Source organism: Cololabis saira, chromosome 1, assembly GCF_033807715.1.
Source record: "Cololabis saira isolate AMF1-May2022 chromosome 1, fColSai1.1, whole genome shotgun sequence".
NCBI classification, from domain to species: Eukaryota; Metazoa; Chordata; class Actinopteri; order Beloniformes; family Belonidae; genus Cololabis; species Cololabis saira.
The window spans coordinates 46821110-46839613 of NC_084587.1; the positions used below are offsets into that span (position 1 = coordinate 46821110).

General features: G+C 40.4%; 2 protein-coding genes across 2 annotated transcripts; one reads left to right on the plus strand and one right to left on the minus strand.

The window, feature by feature from the left end:
• The first annotated feature begins 2334 nt into the window (after nt 1-2334).
• c1h17orf67 (chromosome 1 C17orf67 homolog) lies at nt 2335-6063 on the plus strand. The gene is made up of 4 exons (XM_061733098.1): nt 2335-2480; nt 3506-3606; nt 5011-5138; nt 5837-6063. Exons 1-3 carry the CDS (start codon nt 2396-2398, stop codon nt 5125-5127), a joined length of 303 nt encoding a protein of 100 aa, XP_061589082.1. The 5' UTR covers nt 2335-2395; the 3' UTR covers nt 5128-5138; nt 5837-6063.
• Nucleotides 6064-7980: 1917 nt separating this feature from the next.
• cbx8b (chromobox homolog 8b) lies at nt 7981-12594 on the minus strand. Its single transcript, XM_061733099.1, has 5 exons — nt 12437-12594; nt 12301-12344; nt 11990-12055; nt 11082-11148; nt 7981-9462 (listed from the first exon to the last, which is right to left on the minus strand). The coding sequence occupies exons 1-5, from the start codon at nt 12503-12505 to the stop codon at nt 8668-8670; spliced, it is 1041 nt and encodes a 346-aa protein (XP_061589083.1). The 5' UTR covers nt 12506-12594; the 3' UTR covers nt 7981-8667.
• Between the last annotated feature and the right edge of the window lie 5910 nt (nt 12595-18504).

Sequence of the window (18504 nt, forward strand, 5' to 3'; positions counted from 1 at the left end):
TTCACATCTCGTTTCAGTGTCAAAATCAGACAGCTGAAGCGTTTCCCTGAGCACTGGAATAAACATCCAAAATGTATGGTAAAATAATAACTATTGAAACAATCTTGCAGTCTATTTCACAGACGCTCGCTGCTATACATAGCAGTACATGCTTGTTGCCATTAAGTCATTTAAAAGATATTGGTGGGGCTTTCTCTCCTTAAAATGTCTTGAGATGTCTTATTGTTAGACTACAGCAAACGGAGTAGCCAATAATCGTTTTTTTATGGGATTGAAATTAGTATAAAACAACGGCTAGGGTCAGAAGTGAGATTGTTTTCTTTTATTTTAAAATTCAACATAGAAGTTAACCAATTTTATTTCTCTCCATTCACAAATTATTCTGTGCCCCTAACAGTCTGAAAAGGGGCTTTGACAGTCATACTCATACATATTCATGATCTTTGATCAACTTTACAGTCTGTGATGACTCCGACGTGAGGGCAGCGGGCCGCAGCGCGCATGCGCCCTGCGCTGCACCGCGCGCTGACAACCGTGCACAATTTCATTAAGGAGAATAACGGCCGCCACACTTGGTCGGACCGGCAAACACGATGATTAAACCATAGATTAAACCCCACACTGTTCTGGAAACACATGATTATTGAGTGGAGACCAAGAGAGGCGGAAACAATGACGCACATTGACGCATATCACGTACGTCACAGACGCTGCCCAGAGTAATTGTACTTTATTAACTACAGAGCTGAGAGGGTAATAACATCTACTTGGTTATCAAGCTTAAATAAGAGTTCATTCATTATTTATCAACAGATCTAAATACTGACTGTCATTAATAATAAATCACCTTATTAAGGAGATATATATATATATATATATATATATATATATATATATATATATATATATATATATATATATATATATATATATATATATATATATATATATATATATATATATATATATATATATATATATTATGACAAAAAATGTATTTCTTTTTTTGCTTGAGAGCACATATCTGGGCGTCTAAATGGATTCCAGTATGAAAAGCCATATCATATCAAAACCTCACTTCGACTGGGCCTTCTTAAATATAGAAAGATGTAATTCTGTGAGATGGTCAGATCCGAGGGGCACTGTGACATTAAAGTACCATGTCAGAAGAGGATTACTGGTATGTGACTTCCTCATGTTACTGTCTACCCAACATCAAACTGTGGTTTCTGTACTTTGACATTAACTTTGATTTCAAAAGAGGAATAAACTGTGAAATGTAGGGTATAGAGAGGAGTTTATAATAATGCTAATGATAATTACTTGGCTTTATATAGCACCTCTCAAAATACCAGTGATTAAGAAAGGAAGACGTGCAGTGGAAGGAGGGATTTACAAAGAACAAAAGTGTAGGTGAGCAGGGCTGCTCTTTTTAAACAGCCAGAGTGGATGTGTGTAGAAGCGTTGCTGCAGGGTGGAGGCCCTGAAGGCCCTGAAGGCCCCAGTACCTGATCCCCTCCACCCCTGCACTCCCTGTGGTCCTCCAACGGTGCAGGTTTTGTTCACGTTCACACTTCTAACCGAACTCCATGATTCCAACTTCCACATAAAAATGGAGCACCTAATTACTTTGTGCTATTTTTACCAAATGCTGTCCCGGACATTTCTTTGAGGCCTTAAGAAACAGAGTTACTAAGGCCCTCTTTTGAAAAAAAGAAAGCAAAATATGTTGTCCTTAAATTAATCTCCAAGTTTGAGATTGCTGAGATTTGCCGTTAATTGGTTAAACACAATAGATGAGTGAGTCAGACAGATATAAATGTAACATTTTGAAAACTTTGGACATGAATCTTCACTTAGAAATTTGAGACATTCTCGAAAAACAACAAATTTAAAAAGAGCTAATTTATATTGTACATGTACATCCCTTGGCCAGATTATGAGACGACCGTCGCTCAACATTCTCTATTTTAATCAATTCTATGTTTTTAATTGCATGTCATTGAAGACTAGATGATTTCAATTCTTCTACATGTTCTGCACATACAGCAAATTGATAACAAATAGATCTATTAAGCTGAAGTCTCATAAATACTTCAGACTGCGCTTGCGCTGCCATCTAGTGGACACGCTCCTACAGGGACTCCTAACAGGACAGACTCGCAGGGAAATCCCATCAGTGCTTTTTCTTATTTAAACCAATCATTTGAACCTATATAAAATACATCTCAGTGTACACTGAAATATTACTGCATGTAGGGTTTTAAATAATTTACTTTGTACTCAAAGGATTTATGTGAGAATGTGTGGGTGCAGAGGGGGAGGAGGTCCAGAGGAGGAGGAGAATTTACCCCTTCACCCCTTCTGGTCTGTGTTTTGGACCTCAGAGCAGTGAATGCTGGGGCAGGAGACTGGAAGAAAGAAGATGAAGAAGCTGTTGGTGTTTTTGCTTTGCGTAGTCGTGCTCACCGTCTGGACAGGTAGGAGCATCTGAGAAGTTACCTGCTGCAGATTATCACACTAAATTACAGGTTCATTCCTGGAAGCATCCCTCCTGGATGTCACCCTATTTTTCCAACAGTAATATAAGGACTGAACTTTAAGAGTAATGCATGCTATAAAAGAGATATTGATTGTTTTGGACACTTTTGCATGATTTAGTTGCATTTATGGGTGATTTGTAGCAATAGTTAAAATATCAATATTTTTGTCACTAGACATTAGGCTCTTTTTATTTAATCGCGTGTGAATTTTCATGTTTGTTTCTGTTATTTTTGCTTGCTTTATGATTGCATAAATCACCAAAAAGGTCCTCTCTTGTAAGCTATTTCTAGCTGAGGTAGCTGAGGAATCCCTCGGAGTGTTTTTGCCACGTTGCTGCGAAGGCCCCCGCAGCAGCAGCAGCAGCAGCAGCAGCAGCAGCTCTGGCCTTGTGTTGACAGAACTGGCTTCGTTCTCACAGCAGCAGAGGAAGGCTGAGCCTCCCTGGCTGCCTGGCGGAGTCACGTGCTGCACGGACTCGGCTCCCCAGGGAGGCCGGGATGATGAATGGGCACTTTGTTACTCGGCCGGCCTCCTGACGCAGGCCTGGGTTGGGAGCGAGGGGCACAGAGACCCCTCACTCTGCAGAGAGCAGCAGTGTTTGCCAGAACGGCTCCGTTGGGGCTGGTGCTGGGGAGCCGGCAGCTCCACACAGACACTAGTTCAACAGATCAGGTCAGGCAGGGCAGGCAGCAGCAGATAGTGGGGAGAAAGATATTCGTAGGTCTGAGCGCAGCTTTCAGGGAGAGGAATGCTGCTCTGATTAGCCAATATTCTGCTGCTAAGAAAACAGCTGTTATGTGTGCAGAAGAATAAGATTTAAAAAATCCGGGCAGAGGTTAAACTCAGGGCCAACACTCAGAACATCTGACTCAAGGAATAAAATCCAAAGGTCATGAACCTGAAAGGAAATGCTGCAGCATTAAAACATTTACATAAAAATGCTTGTTTCCTTCCCCCTCAGATGCAAACCCAGTCGTCAAGGAAAAGTTTGCTAAGCAGCTGCTGCGCAGCAAGAGGCAGGACCGCCCGATGAAGGCTGGATACCCCGACGAGCCCATGAGGGTGAGGCCCAGTCAGGGGGAGCAAATGTCTCTGACACGGCTGAAAATACTCAATTATACTCAGTAATACTGCAACATTTCTATCCTTCTTCGTTACCCATAATTCATCAGTAGAATAAAAATATAATGTATATTTCACAACACAGTTGGCCTTCAAGAAATGTGACGTTTTTCTTTATCAGTGAATTTACAGCAAATTAAGTAATAACGTTATGAAGCATTTATGCAGCTCTGTGCACGTGCATGCAACAGATGGAAGTGCTTTGAAAACCACTCAGGAAAGGCAAAGAAACTTGATTTACTTAGAACAAATACAGAAGCAATCAAAATGCTTTTCATAGTTAAAAGAATATAGCAGAGTTTTAGAAACAATCAATTATAAAAGAAATAATTAAAATCATTAGGACAAAGTAAAATAGGAAAAAAAAAACTGATGGTCCAAAATAAAAGATTAAAACATAAAGAAAGAAAGATGTGGGCCAATGGGTGCAATGGATTTCAAACGTTAGTTTAGAGCTGAGTTGAAGTTCAAGTGAAGGAGCGAACATTTATAGCTTGACGTATGAAATAATAAGCAGAAAATCCCATTTCCTATTTGAGTTTGTTATAAATACATCTATTGAAATTAAAAACAAATTTTGGCTTTAGCAGTTTCTAAATTATTGTTTAAATTAATTATAAATTAACATGTTTTTACTTATAACTGCGCCTATGTATGTTTCTATATATTTCTATTTTTGTTATATTTATTTATTTATGTATCACGGGGGTGCAGGGATCTCAAAAATTAAAATGTTCTATTTCAATTTTATTTATATAGCGTCTATTACAATGCAATTAATCTCTAGGATCTTTCCAAAGACCCAGAACATGACCCCCGAGCAACTACATAAACTATGGCAGGTAAAAACTCCCCTGGTGGGAGAAAAGCCTTCATGTGTCAAATATGATACATCCAGGGGGGTCAAGCCTTAGAGCAACACATATTTAAACCAAAACTCTTAAAGGTTCTATAATTTAACATAAACCTGAAGATTTTCTGAAGCTATTTGAAACTTTGAAACTCAGCTTAAACGGCGGACAATCCTAACTGTAAGAGGAGGGAAACCCCTTTAAGGTCTCTGGATGAGTGCTTTCACATTTCTGCTCCGACTGGAGTAAAACATAAACCCCTGTCAGGTATTCCTGCACGTTTGATGCACATACAAGCTGCAGTCATGTGTGCAGTTCCCGTCTGTGTTGAGTCAGATGCAGCCGACTGAGCGTGTTTCAGTCTGACTCAGGGATCCTCCCGTCCTCCAGCAGCGGCTCACATGTGTGCAGACGTGGCTGGACGTTCATGCTTTTTGTTGTTATTCACGTCTTTGTGTTTCAGCGCTTTCTGTAAACCCCCATGTGTCCGCAGGAGCACATGCTGCACATGCAGGCCCTGGACCAGCGGGCCCGGGAGACCAACATGGAGAACTGGATGAACCCTCACTGCCCCCCGCGCTGCGACAGGAACTACGGACACCCGGTCTGAGGATGAGGAAGGTGGCCAGGCGTCTTTCGCTCTCAGTCTCAAGCCCCCCCGAGGGCGGCACCGTGTTCTGTTTCTGCTCCAAAACGTCTCATGAGATTTCACCAGAACCGTCATGTTTTCTCATACGTTTCATCACCGCTCCTCACAAGGCTTCGCTTAGACCTTTCTCTAAATACCTGCAAGTGGTTATCTGACCTGTAAATGAGGCCCTGAGGGCCCGACAGCAGTCTCACACACAGATCGGGTTGGGATGTTTTAAAATGATTTCCTTGTTGGAATCAGACCTGGATCACATCTGGATTTCAATGTTGGCACATTTCTGCAGTTGAATTAATTCAGCGGTTCTGTTTTGACCGCACGCTTCAGCTCAGTGTGCATCAGTAGAAAACGACCTCAGTTCACTCATACAGGTTTGCTGTTTGCAGAGAAAAAAATGAAAGCGGTTTAAAATAAGGAGTCATGATGTAGCTGTGTTGTATAGAATTGCTCACTTAAATAAAAACCCAAACAAATATAAGACTAAGACTTCAAGCCTCCTTTTAAGATATAAATAGAGAGAAAATAATCTCTCATTTATTTAAAAAAAACAGCAAACATCTCTCATAATAGTCTAATATTCCTTCTCACATGTTTCCTTGTTTGGAAAGTCTCACTGTTGTAATATTGACACTTTATGTTTGAAACACTCCTTTTTTCTCTTTCCATGCAGAAAAGGACCAGATGGGGCTGGACATGGACTCAGCGGCGGCAACACTAAAAGTTCTGAACAATTAAAACATAGAAACTCTTTTTTACTCTCTATTACTCTCTAAGTGCATGTGACAACATGCAGATATTCTATTATCTTGTAAATTCTGATAATTTGCTCTTTAGCAGTCTCTTAATTTAGTGTCCTATGTGTAAAAGAACAAAAAAATAAATCATAATCATACAGCGTATTTGTGTACCCATCCATCCATTTTCTTATTCCTATTCAGGGATCGGCTGGGTCTATCCCAGCTGTCTTTTAGTGTGGAAGGCAGGAATACACCTGGACAGATGTGCAGTCCACCGCGGGGCTGCCTGACAGATCAGACACGTCTGGGAAGATTTACCTGCAGAGCAGATTCAGACTTGCTAGACGTACGTCAACAGGCCACAGGGCCTCATGGAGACGAGCAACAACACACACTGCAGGAAATTCAGAATCACCAGTTAACCTAGTTATGATTCTACGGTCTAAATTCTACATTCTAAATTCTAAATTCTACATTCTACATTCTACATTCTACATTTTAAATTCTACATTCTAAATCCTACATTCTAAATTCTACATTCTAAATTCTAAATTCTAAATTCTAAATTCTAAATTCTAAATTCTACTTACATAGGAAGAACAAGCAAAATCCACAGAGAAGGACTCCTGCTGGGAGATGAAACGAATGAAGTTTTAACCACATGATCATGATGATAACAATAATAATTAAAATAATAATTATAATTATTAATCATTATTATTATTATTATTATTATTATTATTATTATTATTATTATTATTATTATTATTATGTAATATTACTGTTGCAACACATTTTTTGCATTTAAAGCTCACTCTTACTATTTACTGTTTTCTTCTATATATTCTTTCTTTCGTTTTTTTCTATATGTGGAAACACCATGTCACTTTTTTAGAAAGAAAGAAAGAAAGAAAGAAAGAAAGAAAGAAAGAAAGAAAGAAAGAAAGAAAGAAAGAAAGAAAGAAAGAAAGAAAGACTTTGTCTAAATTATTTTAAAAAGAACGAAGTGCATTTTTGGCTGAATAAAACATTTTTAAAAATATGAAATAAAATTACATTCAAATTAAAAAAATTGGGATTTTTAGGCTTTTCATTAAAAAAATTGGATAAATAACAGATTGTATTGAAAATGAAATTATATCAAAAAGTCCGTGATTTTTCTAAGCTTCATTATTACATTTTTATATTAGGAAAATAAATAAGGTTGGGTGATTTGTTTTAGCATTAAATTAATAAAGAGAGCATTTTAATCTATTTTATATATATGGGGGGGAGAGGCTGTGATTTCTTTAACAGTATAAAACAAATGCAGATGTGTGCACATGTTGGTTTTTAACGTGTGTTCTTAAAGCGCAGGCACTGACAAAAAATCTGAATTAAAAAGTAGTAAAATAAAAGAAAAAAAAGAAATAGAAAAGCGAAACCTAATTTACGGAGCGGTGGGAGCGCGTGGTCTGGTTTCTCGCGCTTGTTTGCTTATTTGTTTTCCAACTTTGCAGATGTTTGTGAGACTTTATATTGAAACCGTGAAATACACGGAGGTGCTGTAAACTCACGGAACCGTCCTTAAACCCGCGCGTTAAATGCACAGAAATAACGACGCTTTGGTCTCTCAGAATGTCATTTTTTAAGTAAGTTCTAGGCCTATAAGAAACATGTAAAGTGGATTTAGAGACTCGTGTAACTGCGTGCTACATTTTATCTTTTATTTTCAGGACGGGTTTTAAAGGGGCCTAAGCATCAATTAAAATCAGCTGAGCCTGGAAGAAGTTAAATATTAAAATAAATGAGCGCACTGAAGGCCTGCAGCCCGTTTTTAAACTGAATTGTATTGTAATGAGCCCTGTTGCATCAACAGCAGGTTTCAAATAAAAAAGAAGCTTATTTCAGAAAACCCAACTCACTATAGCGATTTATCCCATTTACACACACACACACACACACACACACACACACACACACGCATACACACACATATAATATATATATATCCATACACACGTATTAAATAGTGAATTTGGGAGGCTCTCTCATAAAGACAAGACAACGTGAGAAAATCCAATGATTTATTGAAAAGCTTCTAAAAAGCAGTCAGACACTTGTAATCTCATTACATCAAAGCTTCATACATTTTTATGAAAATGTAAAATATAAGGATTTAGATGGGAGAAAAGTAGTTATATGCACCTTGGGAAAATTCTGAAGAGCATGTTAAATGTATTAATTTACCTCATATTTAGAAATGTTAAAGACAAAAAAAATAAAATAAAATCCCAGACTTAGTCTTTTCTTTTTTTTTTTTTAAATGTCTGAATTCAAAGTGCTTACGTATTTTTTTGTTTTTGAAATATTAATATTAGACCACTGAAAAAAAGGACAAGTCAAATTGGTTCACATCGCAACCCATTTTTATATAATATATATATATATATATTTTTTTTTTTCAATATTAGGGTGAAACAAATCAAATACATTCTAATTAATTGTAATTGCTAAATAGTGAGTTCACAAACTACGCAGAAAGCGGCCTCTCCGCCACAAAGGAAACTCATGTTCACCGGTGCAAGATAAGAATTTGACTTCCACTGATTTGGTCAGTTTGTTAAATAGATGCCCAACTTTTATAATATATACACATATGCACATTATGTAATTTGCCTTTATACATTACATACAAAAAAAAAGAGCTTTGCTTTATATTCAAACTATATCCTATAAACATCTGAGTATATCTGACGCCGGTCAGAAAACAGAGCGTCCCGGATCATCTTTTCTCCTTGAAGAAGCCCTGGGACGTGCTGCTCTCCTTGATGGTGACGGTCAGGAAGTTGCTGGTCACGTCCGTCACCAGGATCTGCTCCACGTTGCTGACGCAGGGCCTCCACGTCACCTCGAAGTCCTCGTCCAGCCGGGCCGGCGAGGGCCGGTCCAGGAAGTACGGCTTCTCCATCTGCGGCGGGGCCGCGGGCCGGACCGGGCTGTGGGTTTTGGAGTGGTGCTTGAAGTGCGCCGGTGCCAAGTAGCCGGAGCTGTCCTTAGTCCTGTTTGAGTCCAAGTCTGTTCTGCCCGAGTGCAGGCCGTGGTCCGAGTACAGGTGTTTGTAGGAGCTCCCGCTGGAGCCTCCCCGGACCTGTGAGTGGTGGTGCTGGTAGTGGTGGTGGTGGTGGTGTTTGTGGCCGTGGTTCTCCGGGTGTCTGTGGCTCCGCTCCTCGCCGCCCCCGAGCTTGGCCAGTTTGTGAGGGACGTGGCTCTCCTGGTCCGCCGCTCTCCTCTTGTGGGGTTCGGAGACGGCGATGCTGCAGCTCCCGTCCTTGAAGCGGGGCTTGGGCTTGGGCCCTCTCTTCTTGGGTAGGTGGATGAGCGTGTCGGAGCTGGCCTGCACGCGGACGCTCTCTCCGCGGTTGACGGTGCTGGGCGGGTAGATGGTGGGGACGACGGCTCTCAGGCCCTCCCTGGCCCTCGGGGTGACCACTGGCTCTGCCGTCGGGTAGGTGATGTGCATCCCCCGGACTGCCTCACTCCTGAACTCATAGGACCTGGCTTTAACTTTAGCCTGGGCCTTTAAAAAATAAAAAAAAAAGACAGTTAAAAAGGTAAATACTGATTTTTTTGCATCATCAAGTCGGCCTGCATGATGCACTGAAACACTGTAAACCTTTGTTTCTGTTGCATTCCTTGTTTTGACATGTCATCTATGGCTTTAAAAAAGCCAGAAGCTGATCCCTGTGTCACAGACACCCTTTACCAGATAATGCACTGACACCTCCGAGGCCAAGAGTATATCTATTTTGCGAAATTCCTCTCGCCCCTTTTAAAAGCAGCTTTGTCAACAGAGATTGTGGCATTTCCTTTGAGACAAACTTGTCGCTCATTAAGCAATTTTCACGCCTGGCTGACTAGAAAAGGTCAGGCATGACCGCTTTGTGGGATTTTTTGTAGGGAGATATTGACATGGGAAAAAAAAATAAATCAAGGTGATAAAGGGACTTCCTCATTGGCAGGTTTTTGTGAAGGTATGCAAATCTTTTTGGATGACACTGAATAATCAGCGAGCTGAATACAAACCCAATTGTAAGTGGTCGTGGTGGCATTTAAAGGACAAGTGACAGCTGCAGGGTTGCTACACATTTTTCAAGGTCAAATTCAAGCACTTTTCAAGCACTTTCTTTTTTTTTTTTTTTTTTTTTAAAGATTTTTTTGGGCTCTAGTGGCCCTTTATTCAAGCTGCAGATATGAAAGGGGGTAGAGAGAGAGATTGGGGATGACATGCAGTAAAGGTGCGCAGGCTGGGATTCGAACCTGCGACCGCTGCAGGAGGACTGTAGCCTCAGTATATGAGCCGCTGCTTAAACCACTGCGCCACCGAGCGGCCCACTTTTCAAGCACTTTCAAGGGTCATTTTCAAAATCTTCAAGCACCATATCGCTGGGGTAAAATATCTACAGGAATATATATATATATATATATATACACTCATAATTATTTTTTCTGCTTTTTATTACAATTATGTACATGTCATGCTGTAAACATCTAGTTATGTTTCATCTTACTGATATTATTTCTCCTTGTAATAACTAAACTATACAGTCTTATCCCAATTTTGTGAAAGACAGTTATAATTTCAAGCACTTAAACTAAAATTGAAGCACTTTTCAGGCCTTGAAAAACACAACATTGAAGTTCAATGGATTTCTAGAAGGATTTCTAGCACCCGAAGGAACCCTGGTTATTACAAGGAGAAATAAAATCAGTAATCAGTAAGATGAAACATAGCTAGATGTTTACAGCACGATACAATGTACATAATTGTGATAAAAAGCGGAAAAAATAATTATGAGTATACATGTTCCTGTAGATATTTTACCCCGGCGATAAGGTGCTTGAAGATTTTGAAAATGACCCTTGAAAGTGCTTGAATTTGACCTTGAAAAATGTGTAGGAACCCTGCTTGGAATAACTAAACTATACAGTCCGATTCCAATTTTGTGAAAGACACAGTTATAATTTCAAGCACTTAAAACTAAAATTCAAGCACTTTCAAGGATTTCAAGCACCCGTACAGGAACCCTGCAGCTGTAAACAAGCAGCAGGAACCCTGGTTTATTCTGTATAATAAGAGTTAAAGATGGTGCGTGTTTGACAACAGGGGGAAGTCCAGTAACACATTGCAACATTTACCTTCAGCAGAAAGGTCTTGGGCTTCGGTCCTCTCTTTTTGGGCCCGTAGAGCTCCCTTTCACGCTCCCTGCGAGAGAAACACACCGATACACAGACAGTCAGTCAGTCAGACAGACAGACAGCCATTATAGTCCATGGGCCAGACCCCAAAATTTCACTTGTCAGTACCACTCAATGTGACCAAACTTGCGTATTATTTTTGAAAAGATCCATGTCTATAGATGATATTCTGGTATGATAACCCTTCCTGAGTGGCAGCTGGATCATAGTTATCAGCTCATGAAGTTCAGAAAATTACATTTTAGATGCTGCTGCATATCCTGGTTTAGACTCATGTACAGGATATCTGTCAATGTTTCACAATATTGTCTTTGGTATCATTTTAAAGGGGACCTTTAAAGCATTCAGTATTCCAATTTTTGTATTTTGTGTCTCTGTTGTTCCTAGATGACACAGGGATAAAATATACTATATACTATATCATTTAGGCGAAAATTGTGTAAAAATGTGTTTTGTTTATAGTTTAAAGAGCTGCAGTGACCTCTATGTTGGTCAGAGAGATTCACGTCTTAGCTTGAATGAATGCTTAAGATGATACCAAAGACAATATTGTGAAACAATGACAGATATCCTGTACATTAGTTTGAACCAGGATATGCACCAGCATCTAAAATGTAATTTTTCTGAACTTCATGAGCTGATAACTATGATACAGCTGCCACTCAGGAAGGGTTATCATACCAAAATATAATCTACAGACATGGATCTTTTCAAAAATCACAAGTAAGTTTGGTCACCTAGAGTGGTGCTGGTATCTGTTCTGGCCCATGGACTATTATGGTGAGGGTTCCCGGGAGCAGCGCTGCTGCTGCGGGGACGCGCAGGCACGCAGGCCGGGCTGCTCTTACCTCTGCTCGAAGGCGGTGAACAGGCGGGAGTCCAGGATGTTCTCCTCCGGCTCCCAGGTGCTGTATCTGCGGGGGGAGAGGGCTGCGTGAGCGGGGGGTGCACGGTGCACGGGGACGGCGCTAGCCCGCCAGCTAAAGCGCGCCCCCGCGTACCCTACGCCGTACCCTACGGCGTAGGGTACGGCGTAGGGTACGGCGTAGGGTACGCGGAAGCGCGAGACCTACGCCGTAGGCTCTGCGTCGGTTGCACGCAGAGCCTGATTCCCTTTAGCTCGGGCGGCTAACCCGCACATGCAGCAGCGGGGACTTACTTGGGCGACCATCCCTTCCACTTCACCAGGTACTCAGCCCGAGCCTGCAGGAGACACATGAACGGGGGTTATTATTAAAGCAGCTCGTTCCCCCCCAGCCCCTCCACCACCACCCGGACCCCGCCGCCTCCTTTACCTTCCTGATCCGCCGCTTGATGATCGACTCCGCCGCGAACACTCGCTCCCCGACGGCGGACAGCTCCATGCCGCTGCCCCGTTAGCTGCTGGCCGCTAGCAGCTCCCAGTCCTGCCCGCTGGATCCTCCGGCCAGACCATAATACTCCCCAACACAACACACGTCACTGGTGGGACCTTTTCCTTTTTTTTTTTTTTTTACGGCGTTGCTAGGAAACCGCAGTCGGTGGAACCTTGAGGAGGACGCTGATTGGCCGAGCCGTTGCTACGGGCCCTGTGGTTGCTAAGGGGGGCGGAGCCTCTGCCTGCCTGCATGCCTGCGCGAGTTCTGTCGAGGGGGAAATGGAGGCTTTATTTTTTTATTTATTTATTTTTTTTACTTTACCCGCGCAAAAGAGTGAATCATCTAGGACAAGATGTGTATATAAATGCACGTGGCCCGGTAAAATGGGCGTGAAGGTGGAGAGTAATCGTCAAATAGAGAAACATGTGGCTGACGACGGTTGTTCTTGACTAATACAGAAACTGGAGGTTTTATTATCTGCATCAAGTCAAGCAGTGTGTTTATTTGATGTCGAGTAAATTACCAGTTCATGTGATTAATAAAAATGAATAAACCAAACTCACACACACGTGTCCCTGTTTGTTCTTGTCGTTTCATGCAGTTTTGTTACGTAAATTAGAGGTCATGGATCATTTCACATAAACGGACAACACTGTGATGTTTTAAAAGCTGTACAACCTATAATATATGTATTCTGCCGGCACTAAAATACATTGCCGTTATGCTACGGGACTTTGAAAGAGATACTTTATTTTAAACAGAGAAGTTGGAAACCTGAGAGGAGAACTTTAAAAAGGAATGTTGTCGGGTTAAATCCGGATGATTTTTGTCAATATGCAGGCGTTTGATGGGTCCCATCTATCATAATATCATGTGTGTGTGTGTTTATGTGTATATGTGTATATATATATATATATATATATATATATATATATATATATATATATATATATATATATATATATATATATATATATATATATATATACATATATATATATATATATATATATATATATATATATATATATATATATATATATATGATGATGATATGGTGATGATCCGCAGTTGAAGGAAATACCAGCTGTAAATATATATAATAATATAAATATCCCACAGGGGCTCATTCCTTACTTCCCTCTTAATGGAAAGAAATATTTAATTAATCTCTGAGTTCCCTGTTTGAAAAACAAAAGGACAGTTGTATTGTCTATTGTTTCCAAGATAATTTCCGCAAATAAAAACATATCTGGATAAGGTATACCTTTAGTAAATATTCTAATTAAAATTCTCTTTTCACAGCCAGGCCCAGTGGTACCTTTTTTGTGTTGATTTCCATGCTTCTTTCTTTTTTTTTATTGGAATTTAATTACGTGTCAAGTGTCTCAGGAGCAATTAACGAGAACATTAAATTATTCTGAGGGCCAGTAAATTAGCAACATTTTAAAATAATAAATAAAAAAATTAAAACGGAAACGAGATTTAATAATAGCAATAATAATGATGATGAAAAATAATCACAACACCAACAATAAGAATGTCATTATTAAATCGTGCATCATACTCAGGGGGTTTTCAGCCGCTTTGCTCTCAGGCGTTATAATAAACAAATTATTTAAAATAAAAATCTTAAATCGTATGGCATTATTTTTCTCGACATAGCTGTTATGTGTGCGACGTATCAAGCATATCAGTACAGAAATGCATATAATATATACCAGAGTAACGCTGTTTAAAAAATTAAAAAAGCCTAACACATTCGGTAATATAAAATGCATCCTACATATGACACATGACTGGTGTATTTTAACTTACCAGTGAGTCAGTATTACTGATGCTGGCCGTGACGCGTTCTGGCATGCACTTCAGCTGTCCATTAAAACAAAAGACAAACTGCAGCAGACGCGCATTGGGTTTTTATCATAAAACATACCGCAACGGACAGGAGGGAGTGAAAAGGAGTTCAAACGCTAAAATCAGCAGCCTGATTAAAAAAAAAAAGAGAAGACAATATTAAAAATAAAATACGCAGTGCTTTTATCCCACTGACCCACATCACAAGGCCGTGAATAATCACGGTGGAGGATGTTAAAGGCGCAGTGAGTTTTTGTTCCAATGTAATGATTTTATTAGGATTTTTTGTTTTACTGAAGCTAATGATCAATGAACTGCGGCGTTTCCAGACTGTCGACACATATTTAATATTCTTTCATTAACATTAAACACTTTAGTTCTTTATATATTTTAGTATTTTTGATGACACACTGCTGCTCATAAACGATAAAATACCTTTTACCTCTGCTCATGAAATTAATATAGCCTATATGAAGAGAGGAATTAAGAAAAGGAAAGCTTTGGAAAACAAAATTATGGCAAACTATCTATCTATCTATCTATCTATCTATCTATCTATCTATCTATCTATCTATCTATCTATCTATCTGTCTATCTATCTATCTATCTATCTCTATCTATCTATCTATCTATCTATCTATCTATCTATCTATCTATCTATCTATCTATCTATCTATCTATCTATCTATCTATCTATCTATCTATCTATCTATCTATCTATCTATCTATCTAGGCTATCTATCTATCAAACGTTAATCCAACCAAATCATGAAAGGTTAAACTGTTTTTTTTTTCATCTAATAAGATTTTAAACCTGGAATCCCACTTGTGGAGTGTGCAGACTTGAGCAGCTCCTGCTGACCGTCAGTATAACACCACTGATTAACCTCCACTCTTCTTTGCTTTTGTGGAAGCGCATTGACACAGGAATGTTCATCAAATGCACCGAACTGTTTTATAGAGGCAAAGCCTGCGTGCGCGAAAACAAACATTGTCACATTGAAGATGAAGATTTATTGCAGAGATGCAACATCCGAAGCACGTCTATTTATTTATGGCTGTCCTTTTCGTCGGCGGGTTATGATGTAGCTGTTCCGCTGTGAAATGTCAGCACACAGACAAACTTCCCTTCCTTTCGGGAGTGAGACGGCGCAGCCGCGGCTCCGGATTGGTCTGGACGCGCCTGCAGTGCCGCGCCGCCGCCGCGCCGCCGCCGCCTTCACACTCCATTGGCTGGCTTGTATCTGGGCAAGACGCGGCTCCCGGTGCGCACGGACGGGAAAACCGCGCACAACACGAAGACACTCATAAGGAAAATACTAAAAGAGAAAGAGAGAGTCCCTGCCCCGTGAAGCACCGATCATATTGATTGCTTTATTTTACATGCGTGAAACAAAGATAATTTAGCAGCCTCCCTTTTCATTTCCCTTTAAATCACCCGTCTCTGCAGGAAAACCATAGTTCATGGATAAATGTTTCTTTTTGCCAATAGAAACTGAAACCGGGAGTTATTCAGTTGTATTGTTAAGCCTCCACTAACATGCGTGTTGTCTCGGAAGCCCAACACCTGCATGAGGTGGATCACCAAGTTAAGATGGGTGGACCAAAGGACGAATACGCACCTCCACAGTTCCTCTATACCCGCATGTGCTGCGTTCACATGAAGATTAAATCATTGGGTTTTACTCACCGTTTTCCCACACGAAAACAAGTTTTGGTCAATGTGTTTATTATTTAATTATGGTTTATTGTTAGAAGGCGCTCCTCTTGTACTTGATTGTTTCCCTAAGTCAGACTGACACTGAGCATAAACACTGAGCATACAATTCATAACCTCTACAAGAAGTACTGTTTTAAATGCCGACTGGTCTGTGACGGATTTTTTAAAAACCAAAGCCTGCATAAATATTCGGAATGACGAAGCTCTTGGAGTCCATGTTTGGCATTTACGTGGATCTATAGAGAAGAATGTTGGAAAATAAGATGGAAAATGTGTAATAACAGTATAGTAGGTTAAGATGAAAGAAAATTGATAAAATGTTGGATTCTCTGACGTGGTATAGCCTAACTCAGAAAGCAGTGCATCAACTTTGCCTCAACAGATACTCTGTGCTAAAAAATATATCCCAAAAGTTCAGTTTGGTCTACAGAAATATAATACAGAAGAGTATGAGCTACATTCATGCAATGTCCTGGAGTTTGATATATGATATGACATGAAATGCTTATCATATCAAGATGAAACACCCTTGTTCCTTGCTGTTTTGTCAAAGTTTAAATCAATGTCCATATTTATTTTTCACTTTCATGGATACAAAGAGAAAATTCTATAATAACACGGGGTCGATTCATGGGTTCAAATGACTGGCCTTTTATCTCTTTCGTTTTTTTTAAAGCACGCAGGTCGATTTCAAGTTACACAAAATAAAACCTCAGAAATAAATAACAGCGAGCTCCCTTGAACCAAAGCTTTAAACATGTTAACTATCGGCACATGTTTGTAATATCAATTAGGAGTTCTTCCTTTATGATTAGATAGATATTTATCTTCCTGTATTGTGTATGAACACAGATACCATTAAAACTGTGATCCAACAAGGCGAGCAGGGTCGGGGTTTCCTCAGAGGGCCAGCCGCATCTGCGCACGGAGGAAAACTGCGGGCCCGCATGAGGCTGTCATCGTCGGAATTTCGGTTTCACATGTTTAAAGCATATCAGGGAGACATATATCAATACATGTGTCCAGGCCCTGGATCCCGATCACCGAATTTGGGATTTTGTCGCGTTTCAGAGAGCAGAGTCGGGCAGCTCGATCACGCGTGCGCAATTTCAGCTCGAAAGAGGACAGAACAGAAAGAAAGAGGGACACGGGATGATGACATATCATTTTTCAATTGTTGATTTATGTATCACATAAGACAAACGATGTGGTTATTATTCCACCTAGATATTTGACACCGTGCCAACTAAAAGTGGCGTTAAAAGCATCAGCGCTGTGGTTGGATCGTGCAGGATTTGCGGCTGGATGAGTCGGCTCCAGCTCGGTGTCTCGCAGCAGCCCGACGTTTCGGAGTGGCGCAGAGAGAAAGTGCGCGGAGGAGGGGAGCGAGGACAGCCATTTTCTCCGTCCGCGCTCGCGTTAACGCGCACAGGCAGCAGTCGCAGCGTCGGCGCAGGAAATGGAAGTGCGCGCGTCCCGCAACGTGCGGGACCGCGGCGCGTCACGGCGCATTCCCGGCGTCACGGCGGGCATTGGACGCGGCGCTCCAGACTCGCACACCACGGTTTTCCGGGGCAGGTTTATATGAACCAGCTGATCTTTCCCTCAAAGGGTCCCTCAATTCGGAACAACAACCGACGTAATAATCAAATATACGAATTAATCACATGTACGACCGAGGAAATGGCTTCATGCCGTATAAACAGGGCCTAGGTGGCTCCCGATCGCTTCACGGAATTCACGCACCTGAGCTCCAGACCACTGAAGTCGCGCTAAATGACACTTATATACATCTTATAAACCACAATACGCAGCTTTTTGATATTTTCTCACCTAGAACTGCAACTAAGAAGGATATTTGGCCAATACTTACAATATGCCTGCATATTTTGCCATGCTTTGCTGCAGTTATTTGCATGTATAGGCCTATATATTTATTTATATAGGCTATATATATATATATATATATATATATATATATATATATATATATATATATATATATATATATATATATATATATATATACACACACAGTCACACAACTGTGCAGCTATATATATATATATATATATATATATATATATATATATATATATATATATATATATATATATATACACATGTATAAGCGCTGTGATTGATTCAATCCACTTAGAGAAGGTGGATGAACATTTTCCATGTGCTGAATCAAGATCTCAGCATTAGTAAACAGGCTCACAGGCCTTGGCACCCCCCCACCACCCCCACCCTCCGCTCCCCACGGCCGCAACAGAGGACGCAAATAGTCCTGCAGGTTTCGCTTCTTCTGCCGTAACAAGTCAAGATGCTCCAGACGTCGCCCTTCCTGTTAAAGCTCAAATCCGAAAAACACTCGTTAGTCGAAAGGTTCATTTATCAGATAAGGAAAGAAACACACCAGACTGAG

Bases quoted from the DNA above. Each gene is read 5' to 3' on its own strand.
- c1h17orf67 (XM_061733098.1), top strand. From the start codon at position 2,396: ATGCTGGGGCAGGAGACTGGAAGAAAGAAGATGAAGAAGCTGTTGGTG. The intron at 2,481-3,505 runs GTAGGAGCATCT...CTTCCCCCTCAG, and splicing joins CGTGCTCACCGTCTGGACAG to ATGCAAACCCAGTCGTCAAG. The intron at 3,607-5,010 runs GTGAGGCCCAGT...ATGTGTCCGCAG, and splicing joins ACCCCGACGAGCCCATGAGG to GAGCACATGCTGCACATGCA.
- cbx8b (XM_061733099.1), bottom strand. From the start codon at position 12,505: ATGGAGCTGTCCGCCGTCGGGGAGCGAGTGTTCGCGGCGGAGTCGATC. The intron at 11,149-11,989 runs GTAAGAGCAGCC...TTTCTCTCGCAG, and splicing joins TTCACCGCCTTCGAGCAGAG to GGAGCGTGAAAGGGAGCTCT. The intron at 9,463-11,081 runs GTAAATGTTGCA...TATTTTTTAAAG, and splicing joins CCAAGACCTTTCTGCTGAAG to GCCCAGGCTAAAGTTAAAGC.